Genomic DNA, 19,539 nt, shown 5'->3' with positions numbered 1-19,539 from the left:
CCCCCCCCCAAAACAAGATGGCTGATGAAACATACACATCTTATTTGTATTTGGAGTTCTCTCCAAAAAATGTACACTATTTTGTTAATAAAATGTTAACGTTCATAAAAAGCAGGGGAGATATGATTGCTCTTTATAAATACATAGTGGGATAAGCAGCAAGGAGGGAGAGGAGTTATTTAAGTTAAGGGCCAATGTTGATACTAGATATACACTGACCATCAGTGAGTTTAGGCTTGAAACTAGACAAGGATTTCTGACCATGAGAGGATGGAGTGATGTTCTGGAAGAGCCTGCCAAAGGGAATTGGGGCGTGGGGAACCTAGATTGTTTCAAGACTGAGCTTACTACTAAGTTTGTGGAGGGGATGGTGTGAGGTTACCTACTATGGCAAATGGCCCATCTTCATCTGCTATTAGCAAATATCTCCAGTAGCCAGAGATGGGACCTAGATGGGAAGGTCTCTGACTTACTATAGAGTATTCTTTCCAGGGGTCTGGCTGATGGGTCTTGCCCACAAGCTCAGGGCCTAACTGATTGCCTGTTTGGAGTTGGGAAGGAATTTTTCCCCAAGTCAGATTGGCAGAGACTCTGGAGGGGTTTCACCTTCCTCTGCAGCATGGGGCACGAGACACTTGCTGATTTGAACTACTGTAAATGGTGGATTGTATATAACTTGAAATCTTTAACTCAAGCTTTGAGGACTTTAGTAACTAAGCCAGAGGTGTTGGACCTATTGCAGGAGTGGGTGGGTGAGGTTCTGTGGCCTGCAGTACGCAGGAGGTCAGACTAGAGGACCAAGATGTCCCTTCTGGCCTTAAAGACTATGAAGGTATAAGGAAAATATCTGTTTTTTTAATTTTAGAACTCAGGATAGCAACAGTTTCTTTTCATTGCAGTGGCTTTTATATCTTTGTGATTTTCATAACCATTGTCCTATGAGCCAAAGTCTGTTCTGTGAAGGAGAGTGACCTAACCAGTAACTAGCAGTGCTGTAATAATGACTTATGAGCAGTGGGACATGCTAACAGTTAACAGAGTAAACACCAAAGAGATAGAAGGTAGTGGTAGAAAGAGGGTACAAACTAGGCCTAAGGGGATGAAGCTAGGGAAGGGAAAATTTCCTAACAGTGAGAGCGCTGTAGGATGTGGGAAAGACTCCCAAGGGAAGTGTTGGAAGTCCAGCCACTTTCAAACTAGCCTGACAAAACACTGCAAAATGTATATTTGTGAACAATCCTCCTCTAGCAGGAACATGGACTGGAAAATTTGAAGAAGGGAGGGCAGCTTTGCAAAGGGGCCAATGGTGGGAGCTGCATGCTCATAAGCATTCAGAGTGCAGACCTTGACTCCAACCCAGGAAACAGTTCCCCGTCATGGAAGGCCTGTGGAGCAGAATCCATGGGAGTTCTGGGGGAAAACCTCCACCACCTAAATTCCACCCAGCTTGAGGTTTGCTGTGACTGCATATTGCCAGCCATAATTTGGTACCTGCTAATGTGGGGCCTGGGGATGATGAAGTGAGATGGGGAGATAGTCTTACATTCTATACTTTCAAGTATTTTCATGGTGAAAATGTCACAGAACTACAAATATTTGGTCCTGAGTACCTCCCCGGACAGTCCAGCAAAGCCCACGTTAGCAGAGTGCACCTCTACAAATCAAGCTGACACACTAAGCTAGATTGCAATGTTTTCTGTATAACAGACTCTGGAAGCACGATTTGGAGATTGGCATTCAGACATAGATTCAGAGCAGCAGGAGGTCACGAGGTGCATTCTGGTTAGGAAGCAGAAGAGAAAGGAACCACTGCCTACTTGCATTGCTCATCAGATTAAGAAACTGATTTATCCTACACTTAAACAGAAAAAGTTGAAGCTAGCAGGTGACTCACTCTGAAAAACACAAATCTCCCTTGTATGATTTTTCTACTAATACAAAAGTAGAGTTTCTGCTTTTTAAAGACAGGGAGTACAGAACTGGTCTTTCTCAAGCAGTTAATGACTGGTATAATAAACACAATGAAAGCTATGAACACTGTGAATGACTGGTATAATAAACACGATGAAAGCTACGAACACTATGACTTCATTCTTGAACTTTCTCTTAGGTTTATACTCTATTATGATAATTGAGAACAGGAACGTAATATAAACACCCCTATAGTGTTTTTCTTGTATTCAAGAGGTTGAAGACGGTGAAATTCTGTCCTACTGAAGTCAATGGCAAAACTCCAACTGACTTCAAGGGGGTCAGGATTTCATCCACAGTTTTAGAGAGATGGATATGAACGTCACCTAGCAATTATGTAACCACAATGGCTTTTTTTAGTCTATGCACTTTCTCCATAATAACCAATAGGCATGAATATTTTTTGACTGCTGACTCAGAGTTCAGCCAATGCATTTTTTTTAAAGGGAGGGGAATAAGAATCATGACTGTAGATCTGACCTTATACGATGGGAAGCAGCATGAACTCCTAGTTAGATGGAGGACATAGAGTCAGGAAATGTTGGTTCTATTACTTTATCTGCCATTGTGCCTCTGTGTGAGCTTGAGTAAGTCCCTTTAATTCTCCATGCCTCAGTTTCCCCATCTGTAAAATACTACCTATGCTTTGAGTTCCGCGGTGCTATTATATATGCTGAAAATTATTCATAGTGAAAATGATCAAGTCAGATTTCCATTCTGATATGCTCTCATTGAGAGGAAAGGCACTGGTGGAAAATTATGTAAATATTACATGTTTTATTGTTAGAAATTTATTACAACTAAAAGGAAAGGCAATTGTGAAAAACAGTTTAAGTAGATTCTGGGGACCAGCAGACAGAAGACAATGAGAGAACCTGGATTTGTTTTTTCAGGGAAAACGACAAATGAAATCTGTGAAAATCCTTGTTACCTACTAATCCACGAACAAAGTGTAATGAATAAGAAGCAGCACCCTTTCCACGCAAGGCTCATATCTTCATAATTGATGACTGACTAGTGATCAGCTTGACAAGGCCTTGGGACTAGCAAAATGAGCATTGCATTCAATTCCACTTTGAAGGAGGTGATACAGAAAGAGAGGCACTCACATGGTATTGTGATAATCAAACCGAGAGCTGGACAGATAACAGAACATCTCTTCCATGGGAAATCCCAACATTTCAAAATCTGATTTCATTCCAAAATGGAATGAAGTAAAATTTTTGAAATTTCCCATGAAATGGAAATGCCAAATAATTTCAATTCAGAAACATCAGTGTTTTGTTTAGATATCAAAATATTAATATAAAATAGCAATTACATGAATACTTTAAAAGTAATATATCAAAATGAATCAAAATAAAGTTGAAACAAAACATTTCGACGTTATCAAAATGAAAAGGGAAAATTGTTTTGACTTTCTTCCATTAAAAGTGATAAGTTCCCCTGAAATGTTTTGATTTAAATGAAATTGCATTTGCCAGCAGAAAACTGTTGTCAATTTTTTTACCAGCTTTATCAAATTCCATTTGTTGCGCAGATGGAAAAATCCCCAATTTTTTCAACACGTGCAAATTATATTTGCTTACAACAAACCCCTGCTTAAGATGACATTGGCTTATGGCAAGTTAGACTTGTGGAGTGTAGGGTTGAGTGTCTTTCAGGGCACTGGACACAGTGATTGCAGAAAGAGGCTAGTCATATCATTTCCAGCTCTGTTGAACATGGGAGTGAAATCAGAATCAAGCTTAAAATGTATATGAATCCAAAAGATTTTCAAGGTTCTTGATGGCCTATGGGTAAAACAAACCATCACATGAAGCCCACAGAACTTGTGAGGTACAACAGAGTAAGTTTGAAGGTAACTATCTCAGCATAATTTATATGGGAGAGAGGAAAAGCTTGTCATCCACAAATGATGAGTAAACTACAGGTTTACAATACACATGAGAAGTATGGGAAGTCCATAGGAGCAGAGGCAGCCCTGAATTAGAGCTAATCTTTGGATTGGGGCATAGACAGCTGCAGTTACAAGAGAAACCACTGGTACCGTAAGGAAGTGTACTATGGAAGGAAGAAATGATTTTCAGATACTTCAAATCTTGATGCTGACCAGTAGAAAGACTGCCCCGCTCTCCTATTTAAAATGGCTCAAATAATGGCAGAACAACATTTTGTACTGACCGTCATTTACAAACACGAGAGATATTGAAAAAGAATTCATTAATGAAAGCTCAGTTGAGATTTAGATTTTCAATGTAGAAGACACTTATGGCTAATATTAAGAGGGAAAAATTAAAACAAGGGATTGTAGGAACCCATGCTTTGGATCAAGAGTAATAAAGTAATTCCAATAATCGGTTAGGAAAATCTTAAACTAGTGGAACCAAAAAGGAGACATTGACTTACCGTAACCTATGGGGCACCTTGAGCCATAGGGGTCAAGGTTGTTCACTTATAGCCTTTCCACGTTTCAGTCTCTAACTCCTTTTTTTCTATCTAGGCCTGATCCAAAGCCTCTGGGAGTCAATGGAGAGACTTCCATTGACTCCAACAGGTTATGGATCAGGCCTTTTGTGAGTCACTGTTAAGATGTGCCTGTCAGAAGGGCTGGATCTTAATGGACAAAGGATAGTAGGTGGGTGGAAGGCTGGATTCTGACCTGCTCAAATCATAACTCACTGATTTGTTTGGCAACTTAGGGCTGGTCCACACTAACCCCCCACTTCGAACTAAGATACGCAACTTCAGCTACGTGAATAACGTAGCTGAAGTCGAAGTATCTTAGTTCAAACTTACTGCGGGTCCACACGCGGCAGGCAGGCTCCCACGTCGCCTCCGCGTACTCCTTTCGCGGAGCAGGAGTACCGGCGTCGACGGCGAGCACTTCCGGGATCGATCCCAGAAGATCGATTGCTTACTGCCGGACCCGGAGGTAAGTATAGATGTACCCTTTCAGTACAAACAGATGTTTAGATTTCATAGACGTGGAGGATATTTTTTGTAGACTCAGACAACTCTCTGCCTTGGGATTCGGATTGTCTCTCCTCAAAGAAAACTCCTAAAAATATATTCCCTCTACTGAGCCATTCTTCTCTAGAAGAATCAAAGACCTGCCAAGGCAGGTGGAGGACTTTGTACATGCCTCACTAGCTAGTTGGAAAGACAATTGTTCTATAGAGACTGTGATGGGCTGATATGCTAGAATCTAGCATGAAGGGAAACTGATAGAACTTAAGTGGCATGCCCGCTGATATTAGAGGACCAGGATTCAGGACCCTGCTCTTCTGTTGCCAGTTCCACTCCTAACTTGCTTATGACTTTGCACAAGTCACTATCCATCTATGACAATTGACCCATTTGATAAGTGGGCCAATAAACAAACCTTGCCTTAGGGACATGGTGGTGGCTTGTTTGCAAAGCATTTTGAGATCCTCAGATGAAAGGTAAGTATTATTCAGGTTAATTATGGTGGAAATGCTTGAGACACGCTGCTCCCTATCATCTCTCTCTGTTCATTCACTCAGAGCCTCAACCCAGTTTCTAGACCTTGCTCAAGGGAAGGGAAATCGTGTTATATTGCACTTACCTGAGATTTCTAGGGGTTCAGACGCACATGACTATTTTTAAGCAGCAACTGTACATCTTATACCACAGAAGATGCTGAAGGCTTCAAATACATTTTTCCAATGAGAGAAGATTAGAGGTCATTGATGTGATGATTAGGGCTATAGCTGGACAACTTATGAATTCTGATTTATATTGTGAAGTTGTGTTCTGAAAAACTGTTTTATCGTGTGCCTTTATGTACATGGATCCACCACTGCTGACAGGCACAGTAGCAGGTACACACCAGACAGGGAAAATGGGAAATACTTAAGGTTAACAACAGTACTTCGACCTCACAAAGGTTATGCTAAAAAACAAAACAAAAAACAGCTGCATTCTTTGAAAAAAAGAAAAAAAAAACAGTTTAGCTGATTCCTCTGAAGACAGGAGCTGTGGAAAGTTAACTGGGAGTAAAACAAGGGACCAGGTGCCCAGCAAGAGTAGAAATCATAGGAACAAAGGGAGTGAGACAGGAGGAAGTGTGGGGCAAGAGACAACAAGATCACAGGAACTGAATAAGGGGCTCCCACCGGAAGGAGATACCAGCTAGCATGTAACAGCCTGCATGAGGAGGGGACACCCTCTCTGCCTGGCTTCCTGGACCCAGATAATTCCTCAAGGGCTTACAAGGGAAGGATGAGCTAGAAAGTGAGGGACATTGTAGTTTCAGATGTTTATTGTTTTGTATGATCTGTACGCTCCTGTGTTTTACATGATTAAGTACAGAAGAGCACAAAGGTGCTAGACTGAATAAAGTTGAATGCTGCATAACTGCTGCACGGCTCTGAGAGAGTTAAACTGTCAACCAGAAACTTCACACCTTTTGGGGCTGAGTTCTGGGAGAGCAGGGCCGGTGCAACCCATTAGGCGACCGGCGCTACAATTTGGGGGGCAGCGACCGCGGCGGTATTTCAGCGGCGGGACCTTCTGCCGCCTCTGTGGGGGGGCGGCATTTCGGGGCAGGACCTTCCGCTACCATGGGCAGCAGAAAAGCTGGCAGCGCTCCTGTGGGAGGGGGATGTGTTTAAAGTAACTGGGGTAGCTTGGAAGTCAGTATTGGCCCCTGGGACCTACAGCAGGTGGACTGAGGAGCCCCATTACCTTGAAGTAGTAACAGATGAGAGTCAGCACCCAGGAAATGTGTCAGAGAGACCTAGGGAGGAACCAGTCCTGCAGCCAGCTGATGCTCTAAGCTTAACACACCCCAGAGATCCAGAGCACAGAGGTACGGATTCTGCTCACAGCTGTCCTAGTGGCTGGCTAGGAGGGGACACTTGCTAGGATCTGGAATACTTGACAGCTAGAGATATTGGTTATGTTAGAATCCTTTGACACTGAGCAACAGGAATAAAGAATAATGGTCATTTTGTAAAGGGGGCTCACAACAACGTGGTCAATTGACAATGACAACTATAGTTGTCACAAACATGATATGGAAGCAGTTACACATCCTACTAAAACATGATCGTTCTCAAAGGACTGTGCATTCCCACCCATCCATCCACTGCATGCTGCCGTTTGACCTTTAGCTCTTATTTGCATTGGACTTTCAGGAAGAAAATAGAACATTTGGATACAGCGCCAAGTCTGGCTTTTGGCAACACGATGTGATCTTGCAATCTTCAGATATTTTGATTCATTTCAGCAGGAAGTCACGCAGTCTAAAATAATGCGACAGTCTGAAGTAAGTCCAACATCATGTCAGTGTATTTTTATGCCTATTGTGGTTCTGAAAAAAACAAGAACCCACTTGTCCTCTCCCACACAAAAACATGGGGGAGGGAAAAAGGCTTTCTTGAAACGCCAAGTGTGTGTGTGTGTGTGTGTGTACGTGTGTGTGTGTGTGTACACGTACGTACAAGGGACAGTTTTGCAACCACACCAGACACAGGGGCGCCAAAGGAATAGGTGGCACTACTGAGCCAGATCAGCAGGTAGCTAATTAAAGCCAGTGCTTAAAAACTACAATTCACGCTACGTCAAATACTTTTGACAGGTAAATCCCATGGTTCCAAAGCCTATGCGCTGTGTTGTCTTCATGCTATTACCCAGCCTCCACATCTCCCCTGGCAGCAAAACTCACTCAAGCCTGGATTCATGAACATATGCATTCCTACTCCGCAAATCCCTTAAACTCATGCTTGTTGTCCCATTGAAGCCAATGGGACAAACACAGGCTTGAAGTTAAGTAGGTGCTTACGTGCTTTTCTCAAAAGGGATGACTTAAGCATGCTTTCCTGAATGCAGATCTCAAGTGCCAATGCACTACCTTTCTGTTCAAGAGGAGTAGGAAACAATGGACAATGAGCAGCTTTGGATTTCTGCTTGGAAGTCCATCAGGTAACCAGAGCAGCACGCCACCCATGACAACCTGGTGAGGGGTTCTTACAGGCCCAAGTTCCACCCCCATACTGTTTGCACAGCTCTAGCTGGTTGCACTGGATTTCTTCTTTCGTGCTCCACAGGCTCTCAATTTTCTTTAAATTAGCTTTTTTAACTGTCACTGCACCTCACTCACTTACGGACAACGCACATCATTTGAGAACACAGACAGCAATATGACTTGTATGAGACTTGCTCAATTTCATATATTTGTCGTGCTGTTTACAGTGAGGTTTTTTTAATTTCAAGCATTGCAAAGTTTTTCTTATGTTACATAGTGACGGGGCTTTTGGTAGCAAGCTTTCTAAAATAATTAGAGATGAATCATTATAATGAAGCAGCGGTTCTTACATCTATTAGGACAGTTATTTTAAAAATGTTTTGATGAATCATAGAGAAGCGCTCACAAACAGTGGATTATACCATGTTCATAAATATATTTCTTAGGCAAAAATAAGTTTGAGAAAACAGCAGAGGCTTTTAACACTTTAATTGAAAAATATTTACAGCAGATGTTAGAAATGTTATGTTACAATACTGATAACATGCAAAATGGTGCTGAATCTTTATTTTGCATTTCACAATTCTCTTTCAGGTTTTCCAACTGGTTCTATTAATTTGCAGTTTGGAAGTGTTCAGTCCTGAATTTTCAGAATGCTTCTTTTCTCCAGATCATTCATTTCCTTCAATATCAGGGCAACGTTGTACCTTAATTCTTGAAACTTTACAACTGGCACCTGAAACATACGATTTGTTAGAATTGTGACTCATCTGGCTAATATACCCATACAGACAGAAAACATTCTAGAACATCAGGCCCATATAGGTTCAGACAAGAGTTTTATAGATTTTAAGCAAAAAAATCAGAGGCTAACAAAATGCTAGGTAATAACATAAGAATGATCACAGTGAGTCAGACCAGTGGTCCATCTAGTTCAGTATCTGTCTTCTGAGTGGCCGGTGCCAGATGCTTCAGAGGGACTGAACAGAACACGACGATTTATCGAGTGATCCATCACCTATGGTCCAGTCCCAGCTTGTAGCAGTCAGAGGTTTAGGGACGCCAAGAGCATGGGATTGCATCCCTGACCATCTTGGCTAATAACCATTGATGGACCTAACCTCCATGAACTTATCCAATTCTTTTTTTAATCCAGTTATACTTTTGGCCTTCACAACATCCCCTGGCAACAGGTTTCACAGTTTGTATGTTGTGTGAAGAAATATTTCCTTATGTTTGTTTTAAACCTGCTGCCGATTAATTTTATTGGGTGATGCCTGGTTCAAGTGTTACGTGACGGGGTAAATAACACTTTCCTATTCACTTTCCCCACACCAGTCATGATTTTAGAGACCTCGATCAACCCTCCCTAGTTGTCTCTTTTCCAAGCTGAACAGTCCGTCTTTTTAATCTCTCCTCATATGGAAGCAGTTCCCATACCCCTAATCATTTCTGTTGCCCTTCTCTGCACCTTTTCAAATTCTTATATATCTTTTTTGAGATGGAGCAACCAGAACTGCACGCAGTGTTTAAGATGTGGGCACACCATGGATTTATAGAGAGGCATTATGATATTTTTTGTTGTATTATCTCTCTCTTTCCTAACGGTTCCTAACATTCTGTTAGCTTTTTGGACTGCTGCTGCTGCACACTGAAAGATCTTTTCAGAGAACTATCCACAATGACTCCATGGCTTCTTTCTTGAGTGGTAACAGCTAATTTAGGCGCCATCATTTTCTATGTACAGTTGGGATTACATTTTCCAATGTGTATTACTTTGCATTTATCAACATTAAATTTCATCTGACATTTTCTTGCCCAGTCACCTAGTCTTGTGAGATCCTTTTGTAACTTCACAGTCAGCTTTAGACTTAACAGCTGAATGTGCGTTGGCTAAATCAACTGTGTGACTATAAAAAAAAAATCACTACACTACTTCTGTGCAGGGAAATCAATCTGGGAATAGACGAGTGAATGCAACTATTCCCAATTAGGCATTTCCACTGAAAAAGTTGAAGCATCTGATTTCCCTGAGGAGGCCACACAGCCAGAAGAGCAAAAAACAGGGCTTAAAAAGGAAGGATACAGGAAAGGAAAAAGACAAGGCAGGAGAGGGAAGGGAAAAAAGGTCTATGGACTGATTTATTTGGGGTGTGTGGTTAATTGCTGTAGCTTCTCACGGCTCCCCTGTTAAAAGCAGCATCAGATAATTTTAACAATGTCACAGAAGAGAGGAAAAATAGCAAGTGAATGACTTTTTTTCCAGGCACACAATGGGAGTTTTGCTGCAGAAAGTGGAAGCTCTGTGTCCGGTTAGGGTGCTTTTGGCAAAGCTGAGGAATAGACAATGTCAAGGAAATCACGGCTAGCAATGCCTAACAGGAGAGCAAGCTTCCAGAAAACACCCGCTGAACAAAAGGAAAAACTAAAATTACAAGAAGATCCATTTGCGAAAGCCGAAGTACAATAGGTGCTGCATAAGGCTGGCATCAGCATTTTGTAAATGACATTCTAATGTTAAAGGACATGTGAGCTGGAGGCTCGATAACACATTGGGGATCAGAGTTCACTTCCTGAGCATCCCATGGCTGGCAGGTGATGGGAGTGCTCAGTCTCCAGGATCTGGGAAAGTTGTGACATTCTGACAAGAAATAGGGAGGAGTGGCTCCACAGGGTCTTTTGAAGGACTGGGAAGAGGGCAAAGATGGGGAGGCCAAGTAGGCCACACAAGATGGCCTACTTGAGTTACATGGTACTTTGCACTATATCTACTACAGATGCAGGCAAGCAGTTTGTTGCACCTCTGAAGATTATAAGATGACTTTGTGGCTCTTCAAGGCGAGGAAGCTTTGATGGTTCCTAGCTGTGCTGGTTTTTAAGTGCCTACTAAACGAGGAGTGGGCAAACTTTTTGGCCCAAGGGCAACATCTGGGAATAGAAATTGTATGGTGGGCCATGAATGCTCATAAAATTGGGGTGCGGGAGGGGGTGAGGACTCTGGTTGGGGGTGCAGGCTCCGGGGTGGGGCCAGAAATGAGGAGTTCAGGGTGAGGGAGGGGGCTCCAGGCTAGGGCGGGAGAGTGGGGTGCGGGCTCCGGCTGGGGGTGCGGGCTCTGGGGTGGGGCTGGGAATGAGGAGTTTGGGGTGTGGGAGGGTGCTCCGGGCTGGGGCGAAGGGGTTCGGAGGGCGGGAGGGGATCAGAGCTGGAGGCTGGGGTGTGGGAAGGGGTGCAGGCTCCGGCTGATGTTGTGGGCCAATGGGAGCTGCGGGGGCAGCGTCTGGGGCAGGGGCAGCATGCAGAGCAGAGCCCCCGGCTGCCCCTATGTGTAGGAGCCGGAGCAGGGCCATGCCGCTGCTTCCAGGAGCCACATGGAACAGCCCCCGACCCTGCTCCCTGGCTGGAGCGGGGCAAGCCCCACATCTCGCTCCCCAGTGGGAACTTGAGGGCGGGATTAAAACGGCTGGCGGGCCAGATCTTGCCCATATTTTGTCCACCCCTGCACTAGACACTCTTCTGTAACTTTACAATAGCACAGAAAAATTTGGAAAAACCCACATAAACTGAAAGCAGGGCTGAAAGTTTGGGCTCTTGCTGCAAGAGAACACAATCCAGGCTGAGTAAACCATTCCCTTGTGACGTCCCAAGACCAGGTACAGAAGGTATCAGCCTAGGAGAGCATTTCTGTGTATAAAGAATGCTGAGTGTTCATAATGGCTTGATCAGGACTGGAACTTCTGTGCTATTTTTTATTCAAAACTAGTGGCAAAAGCAGCTTCTGCACATGTCAATATAAACATATCAGTAGCTTAGAGAAAGCAACACATCCAAGCTCGGGATCTATTCTTAGAACTACTCTACTCCCCACTAATAGGAAGAAAGTGTGGGGTCAGTGGATAAGGCATAGGACTGGAAGTCAGGGAGACGTCTTCTAGTCCCAGCTCTGCATGGGTTGCTGTGTGAACCCATGTTCTCTGTACCTCCTTTCAGCTCCTAAATGGATATTATTTGTATTACCACAGTGTCTAGGAGCCCTAGTCAGGGATCAGAACCCCACCTCCAGGTCCACAGCTGAAAAAGGACTATGCACGGACTAAGTATTACAACTTTGGTCAGAGGAATGTACCTGGAAAGCAGGTGTTGGGATATACTTATAAACTTTGAGAAGGGAAAACTGAGGCAGTGGGATCTTCACAGCAAAATCACAGAAACATGAGAACAGCTGTGGATTATCTAAGCTAAGTGTGAAAGAAGAGAAACCCCTCGGCACAGGCCAGCATTCAGGATCATAGCAACAGGAAGCATTATACTACCCTCTGCCTAAAGAGAACTGCCCACCCACACAACCTACTCCCATCCAAATGCCATTAGTACATGACAACCATGATGAGAGTAGACAGACTACTATGTCTAGGACATCTTAGCCAATAGAGAAGTGTCAGAACCAGATGAAGGAGAAATGCTTCACTGCAGTGAGTGAGTAGCCTACACTTCATACAACTGGAATGCATAATGAAACCTATGAAGCAGTGAGGGCAGTCCATGAAAGGTGGACAATGCTGCCCAGGACTGCAAGAGAATTTTACTTAAGCACTTTGAAGACCATATACTTCCGAACATCAACACACTGGACTGTATGGAGGTAGCCCTACACCATCCAACACAAGCCTACAGAATGGAGAATTTCTAGTGAAAGAAGATCCTTCAGACCAGCTTACTTGACCAATGAAACATTCCTAGTGTACACTAATGTTGACCCTAGTTGCGGACAATAGATATCACGTTACACTTGTTTTAGACCCAAAGAATCCAACGATGAAAGAAGAAATACAGTACTACCAAAAAGGATTATCTTTGCAGAGATGGCAGAGACTTCAAAGCAGCTCATCCAATCTCAAAATATTTAACAAACATATTCTTCCCTGACCCCCCCAAAAGACCACAAACCAAAAATAACATTACAGTAATCTTTCCTGGTCTCAACTAAAGCCACTTATGGAAATTCAGACTTAAGCCATTAAATTTTTTGTTGCATCTACACACATTTGATACATAAGTTAGTAAACATACAGACCCCCAGCTATTAGAGTGCCATCAGCAACGTGGAAACTCTATACAAGAGATTTTTGGTAACCAGTTTCCAGACTCCTTTTTATGCTGGTGTGACAATTAGAAGAATAACTTACATTTCACTTTTAAAAATGTCAACAAGTTCATGCACATTGTGATTTGAAGGAATTCACACTCCTTTTTTAACAATCATAAAAAACTGACACTGGCCTCCAGTCTGCTCGAATGCACAAATGAGGCAACTTTTTTATTTTTAGAAGCAAGATGGTGACTTAAAAACATCAAATATATTTAAAACCAAGGGTTTTTTTTTGTTTTTGTTTTTTAAATAATTTACATTTTACTGTTCAGTCACAGCCAGAACTTTCTGAACTTTCAGACTGTTTGGAGAAGTATTAGAGTTAAAAAACTCGGAGTCTATTCATGTTGTGTAAATTGGAAAGTAGTTATGGCAGATAATGCCTTAGGTATAATAATGCAATTACATTACAATGGTGTACTATTAAGGCAGTTATGAAAAAATGTGGCCGCATGACTTTATGCAAAATGCACATTCAGATAACATTAAAAACAGCATGCTGGCTGTATTCCTATTTCTCCCCTCCTTCTTCTGGAGGTGAATAAGAAGGTTAAACAAAGTTTTATGAACCCAGTCACTTAACAGGATGTTTGTGTTGATTGACAAAATACAATAAAATATGTTAGAACCAGTTTCTCCTTCAAGTTATCTTCCAAACTGAGGTTTCTTTGTTCCCTGCTAGTTAGCATCCTAACCACCAGGGGTAAAATCCGCTCATCAGATCCATGGGCTGGATTAGAGATAAGCTGCAGAAGTGACTACTTATCCTGGCTGAAATGTACTAGCATGGCTTTACCCAGATGCTTCCATGCTCCAAATAAGGATCCTTGCAGCCTATGCACATTTCTGGAGGCCCCAATGGATCTTCAAAAGGGCATGTGGTCTGGCCAAAACAAAGGGGCCTTGAGTCCCTGATTAACTGAACTACAGGGGTATATTAGGTGGAACGGAGAATACACTCCTTACACTTTGTCTTCGCTACAAAATGGCATTGTGTTAGAACACTGCTGTGAAGAGACCAATTAGCTAAGAGGATGCAGACCATGATTTTGCAGTTGGTGTACAGAAGGAGGATTAATATTCAGCATCATGTCAGCCCCATCATATTTAAACCTTGATTCAGGTAGGGTTTAACCATGGCTAGCTGATATGATAGAGATGACTTATCCTTGTCTCAAAGTCCTGGTTAGCATCGTTAGCGAATTTGACTATTCACAGTCATATTCTCACATGACATTCACTAGCGAAGTGATGCCCTTAGTTAGAATAACTCAATGGTTTTCAACCTTTTTTCATTTGCAGACCCCTAAAAAATTTCCAATGAAGGTGCAGACCCCTTTGGAAATCTCAGTCTGTGGACCCCCAGGGGCCTGTGGCCCACAGGTTGAAAACCACAGGATACAGTAACCATCTCAGATGTGATTACACTTGGAAAAAAGATGGACAAATGCATAATATATGTCCACTAATGTCAAGGTCTTAAAGCAAAGGCTAGACAAGCAGATCATTAATGACGCTGAGGCTATGGCTACATTACAGAGCTTACATGGTTATGGAAATGGAATGCCTCTTGTGCGTGGTTTACGCAAAAATTGCACCCATATTCCTCACTTCACTTGGAAGAGACTCATTTTTCAGCTTGAAGAAACGAATCTAATGGATTTATCTTTACCACTACAAACCGCAAGGAGCCAAATGGGGGCAGTGATCTATTAATGCTGCCATACCCCTTGTGAGACTAAGAAGTTCCTTCCACAACACGTCTCCTATCTCCTATCACACGTTTGCTAAGCGTAGCATGGACCATCAGTGAAGTGAGAGGCATTCAGCACCTGATTGTGACTCTCTCATGCAGCTGAGCAGTAAAAGCGTCATGGTTTTTTCATTTACACGACAGGCAAGCAATGTGCCACAAAATGTTGCAGTCCCCCCTTCTTTATTTAACCTCTCAGCGCCAGCAAACATGGCTTGAGACAGAAGGGCCAGCAGATCAAAGGGCATATAACTTTTGTGTGTTTGCAACAGAATAATTTTAAAGCACTATTCATTGTGGAACAATCCTTTGGATTAATTAGCTTGGTTTCCCAGTCCAAACACAAACATGGCTGAGCTAGCAGGTCACGGTATGTGCATGTTTGGGCACAAAGGAAACTCAGAAGTGGAGAATGTTTGCCTACCTGAATAAGGCACTTTGAACCAGAAGACAGATTTACCCATAGATCTGGTACCAACTATTGGAGGGGCTCTGACCTTGTGTTGAAATCCTGCTCACAGCCAGTTCTGCAGTACCCAGATCTAAGTGGCTGGTGGATTAGGATTCAGAATGAGATATGCTGCTTGTGCATGATCTGCATGCACTAGAGGAGACCCAGCAGCAGATCTCTTTGACAGGACGGCTCCACCTTTAAAAAGGTGCAGAGTTGCACTGCTGACTGCCCTTTTGGTGTCTGATGTCCCCTCTGGAAAGAAAAAACATGGAACCCCGAACCCAATCCTGGCAGTTACGGGAAGGAGGAACTGATTTTCCAATAGATTTTTGAAAATATTTGTAACTGTCAGTTGGGCTCATTTATTTGCGTAGGGTGAAATTCACTCCTGTGCAGAAGTTTAGCACAAAGCCTATGCACCACTTAAGTCCAAGGTAACACCTCAATGTAGGGTTTAAGTGGAGCGTAGTCCTTGAGCTGGCCTCTCTGCATAGGAATGAATTTCATCCTTTGTTATATGGCCTCTTAAAGACTTCACAGTGTAGCAAATCACAGTCAGGCCTTTCCAAGCAGCTTTATGTTACGTCTTTCTGTGAAACAGTTTTCTACGTTAAACACAGTAAAGGTTGTGAAGCTAAACATTTAATCCAATACCTGGCGCATAACCACCAGATATTTATGTATGAATTGAAGCCAAAAACACTAAAAGGTGAACTACTCATGCAACACAGAGTTATTTATAGAGTGCAACATTCTATTACAAAGGTTAAAAGTACAGACAAGTTCATGCCATTTTCTGGGAAGGCATTATGTACAATGTCAAAAAGAATGCCCTTGCTTAATTGGAAGTAAAAAAGACACCACAGCTTTCTGCTCTCTTTCTAGAAGCAGGATGTGTATTAAAGAGAAAATGAGTAAAGATACTTGATAACTATCTTCTGTGGCAAAAGTAACAGTGGGGCATCATGCATTTCATAAATTGCTTCAGTAACTTCCCAGCCATCAAAAACCATTGTCTTATCTTAAGATTAAAGTCAATAATAAACTTATAAAGTGTTAATCACCAGAAATTATGCAATAGTACTTTGGAGTGATTCATATTTCTTTGGAAAACAAAGTTTCAACAAAACATGCCCAAGAAGAAGATAAGAAATCATTTTGGCTGGAGTTTTGTAATATACTGTGTGTGGCTGTACAGAAATATACTAAAGGAAAAAAAAGTTCCAACAAAAATGAATTGTCCATGAAGGCTTTAACATTTTAAATAGCAATTTAACTTTCTAAAAGGATTATAAAGTGGATCTCTCTCTTTATCTATTAGGATAACAAGACTTACTTCAAAGCGATGAGCTGTCCCATCCGAAAGCTTCAGCAGCATTAAAATGGACGGTTGCAATGCCCGGGCCAGTGAACTGAAATTATTTACATGATTAGTATTAAAATAGTACACATTTGCAACGCTATTATACAGCATTATAAGTTAACCCTTTCAGGTGTCCGAGAGAGGTCCCATATAGCTCACATGAAGAATTTCCAAACATTTCAATCAAGCATTCACATTTGGCTGAGTAGGAAATTCAGAGGAACACAAATTAACAGAACTCTATCAGATTCACTTTCATACGGAGGTAGCAGACTAAAAAAGGAGAAGGAGCTTTTAGATTTAAAAGGAAATGTATTCCAACTTGCAATCATTACAGATAATAAGCCAAAGTCAACCCTGGTATAATTCCATTGATTTCTACAGAGATACATTAGGGATGAAAATTGCCCAAATACTGTTAGCAAAAAAGAACCCAGACCATCTTCACTAAGCAACAGTAGCCTAAATCCTTCCATTCCTCCTTTGCTCTAAACTGCAGCCCCAGCTGGGGAATCAAGCTCTCCTGGAGACTGTGCTAAGTTTGTGGCTTGCTATTTTATTCCAGAGTCTATTTGGTGACCAGAGGAGTGGGAAATGAGTCATCCCTGTGCTGCTTCCATCAGCGGATGTTGCCAAAGCCAGGTCAGGTACTGACAGGCATCAGGGCTGGAAGCCTGGAATCACTATGCTTCCTCATCTCCTAAGCAGAGGCGATGGCCAGACGATAAACAAGAAATCCTGAGGGGGCAAGGAGGGGCAGGGTGACTGGAAAGGAAAATAAAGGAGAAGAATACAGAAAGTGGAAGACATACTGTTCCTGAGTTGTTTGGAAGGAATGGTGAGGCTATTATGGGCCCCTCAAGGCAGTGAGGCTTAGGTTATTTATCTGCATGCCTTGCTCTATCTTAGAGAAAGAATTTGCAGTGTAGTGGCACCTGAGTGGAACTCTTTAGAACAGGGGTTCTCAATCTTTTTCTTTCAGAGGCCCCCGCAACATTCTATAAAAACTCCACGGCCCACCTGTGCCAAAACTACTGGTTTTCTGCATATAAAATCCAGGGCTGGTTTTAGGGGGTGGCAAGCTGGGCAATTGCCTCATGCCCCATGCCACAGGGCCCCCCATGAAGCTAAGTTGCTCAGGCTTTGGCTTCAGCCCCATGCGGTGGGGCTTTGGCTTTCTGCCTTGGGCCCCAGCAAGTCTAATGGCCCTGCTTGGGGACCCCCTGAAACCCGCTTGCGGCCCCCCAGGTGGCCCTGGGTCCCTGGTTGAGATACCCACTGCTTTGGAACACACCTCAGGGCACTCCTTATTTGTAACTACCCTATCTGCTTTGTATAATTCAATTCAGCCAATGGCGAGTGCCCAACATCCTCCTTGCTCTGAGTTGGCTGCAGAGCTTGTAGTTGCAAGTTGCTTGGCTTCCAATAGTTTGCTGTATTTGTGGGTGCAGGGTAATGTCTCGAGCAGACAAATGTTGTGTGTTCTTTGGCTGAGTTTTGGCCAATATTGCCCATTTTGGGTTGCCACAGTGCACCAGACCCTTGAGCCTCTTGGTTGGTAAAGGACATTAGTGAGACACCACGGCCACTGTTGGTGGTATGCCAGTGTCTCTTTGATTGAAGCTTCTCAGGGATGCACTGGTGGGTCCACTACTAAAGAAATTGTCTTGAGCCCAACAATCTCAGCTACTCAATTGCATTGCATCTGCCTCTTTTGGGAAAGATTACCAAGACTTCCTCTTTTGGGAAAAATGGCCAAGCAGCTACGCCAGTGTCTACAGACTCTATATTCCCTTCAGCCTGATCAATCTCGGTTCAGACCAGATCTGAGGGACAGAAACTGCATGAGCAGTACTGATCACTCTCTCTTCCTGGCTCTGCCCAAAGCCAATGTATCTACAGTGATTGCATAAGATGTGCCTTTGGCCTGGCTGATCATAAAGGGCTGTTCACAAGGCTGTGAGGTCCCTAGCAGCAGTGGACAACTATTCTGAAATGGATTCATTCCTATTCAGAAGAGGAATTCCAAGGGGTAATCATGGATGATTGTTTATCCACCCAAGAGCCCTCTCCTGTAGGGTACTGCAAAGGTTCTGCTCTGTTGTCTTTCTTAGTCAATGTGTATATTAGGCTGCAAGGAGGATTAGTAAGGAGACAAGAGCTGCTGTGTCTATAACGTGCAGATGATATTCAGCTCCACTCTTCTCAATTACAGTTGATCCCACCAATGAATCTGAAAGGATAACCAGACATCTAAAGGAGACTGGGGTTCGGAGGAGGGTTGGCTGACCGAGGCTATGTCCAGGTGAGACCGAGAGATAATGTTAGAAAGTTGGGGGAAGCAGCCAAGTGAACTGGCTGGAGTTATCTCAGCTGCAATGTGTGATGGGGCCATGATCTGTAAATCAGGGGTGCAGTTTAGACTATTGTTGGAGACGCAAGTAGTAGCTGTGTCCAAGAGCATTTTTTCCCCACCTGCTTGGTAAGGGGAGTGTGCTCTTCGGTTTCAAACGTGGACCATGCTACACTTATCCATGCCTTTGTCACTTTGAGATAAAGACTGTTGTAATGCACTCTCCTCAGGGCTACATTCTGACACCATTCAGGAACTTCAGCTAGTTCCAAAGGTGGAAGCCTGCTTACAAATAGTATATGCTGGAGCTCATAGCACTGCTGCTCCGAGAGCTGCACAGGTTGCCTGTGGGCTTCCAGATGAAAGTCAAGGTGGCAGTCTTGGGTTTTAAGGCCCAGGTTACTCGAGGGATTGCCTCTCCCCTTGGACCATACAAACACAGTTGCAGTCAGTGGAGGCCCTAGAAATGGAACTCCTCTGATACAAAAGAAAAGGGACGCTTCATT

The 19,539-nt window shown here is 43.0% G+C and overlaps 1 protein-coding gene across 1 annotated transcript in view; it reads right to left on the bottom strand.

Moving 5' to 3' along the window:
* Window positions 1–8,435: 8,435 nt before the first annotated feature.
* LOC117882883 (COMM domain-containing protein 5-like) overlaps window positions 8,436–19,539 on the bottom strand; it is a 37,434-nt gene continuing 26,330 nt past the window's right edge. The window contains exons 6-7 of the mRNA XM_034781749.1: window positions 16,654–16,729; window positions 8,436–8,699 (exon numbers count right to left, since the gene is read on the bottom strand). Of these exons, the coding sequence (XP_034637640.1) occupies window positions 8,598–8,699; window positions 16,654–16,729 (178 nt within the window). The 3' untranslated portion in view covers window positions 8,436–8,597. The remainder of the gene's footprint in view (window positions 8,700–16,653; window positions 16,730–19,539) is intronic.

This window comes from Trachemys scripta, chromosome 9, assembly GCF_013100865.1.
Source record: "Trachemys scripta elegans isolate TJP31775 chromosome 9, CAS_Tse_1.0, whole genome shotgun sequence".
Classification (NCBI taxonomy): Eukaryota; Metazoa; Chordata; order Testudines; family Emydidae; genus Trachemys; species Trachemys scripta.
This window is presented reverse-complemented; position numbering and strand designations above follow the sequence as displayed.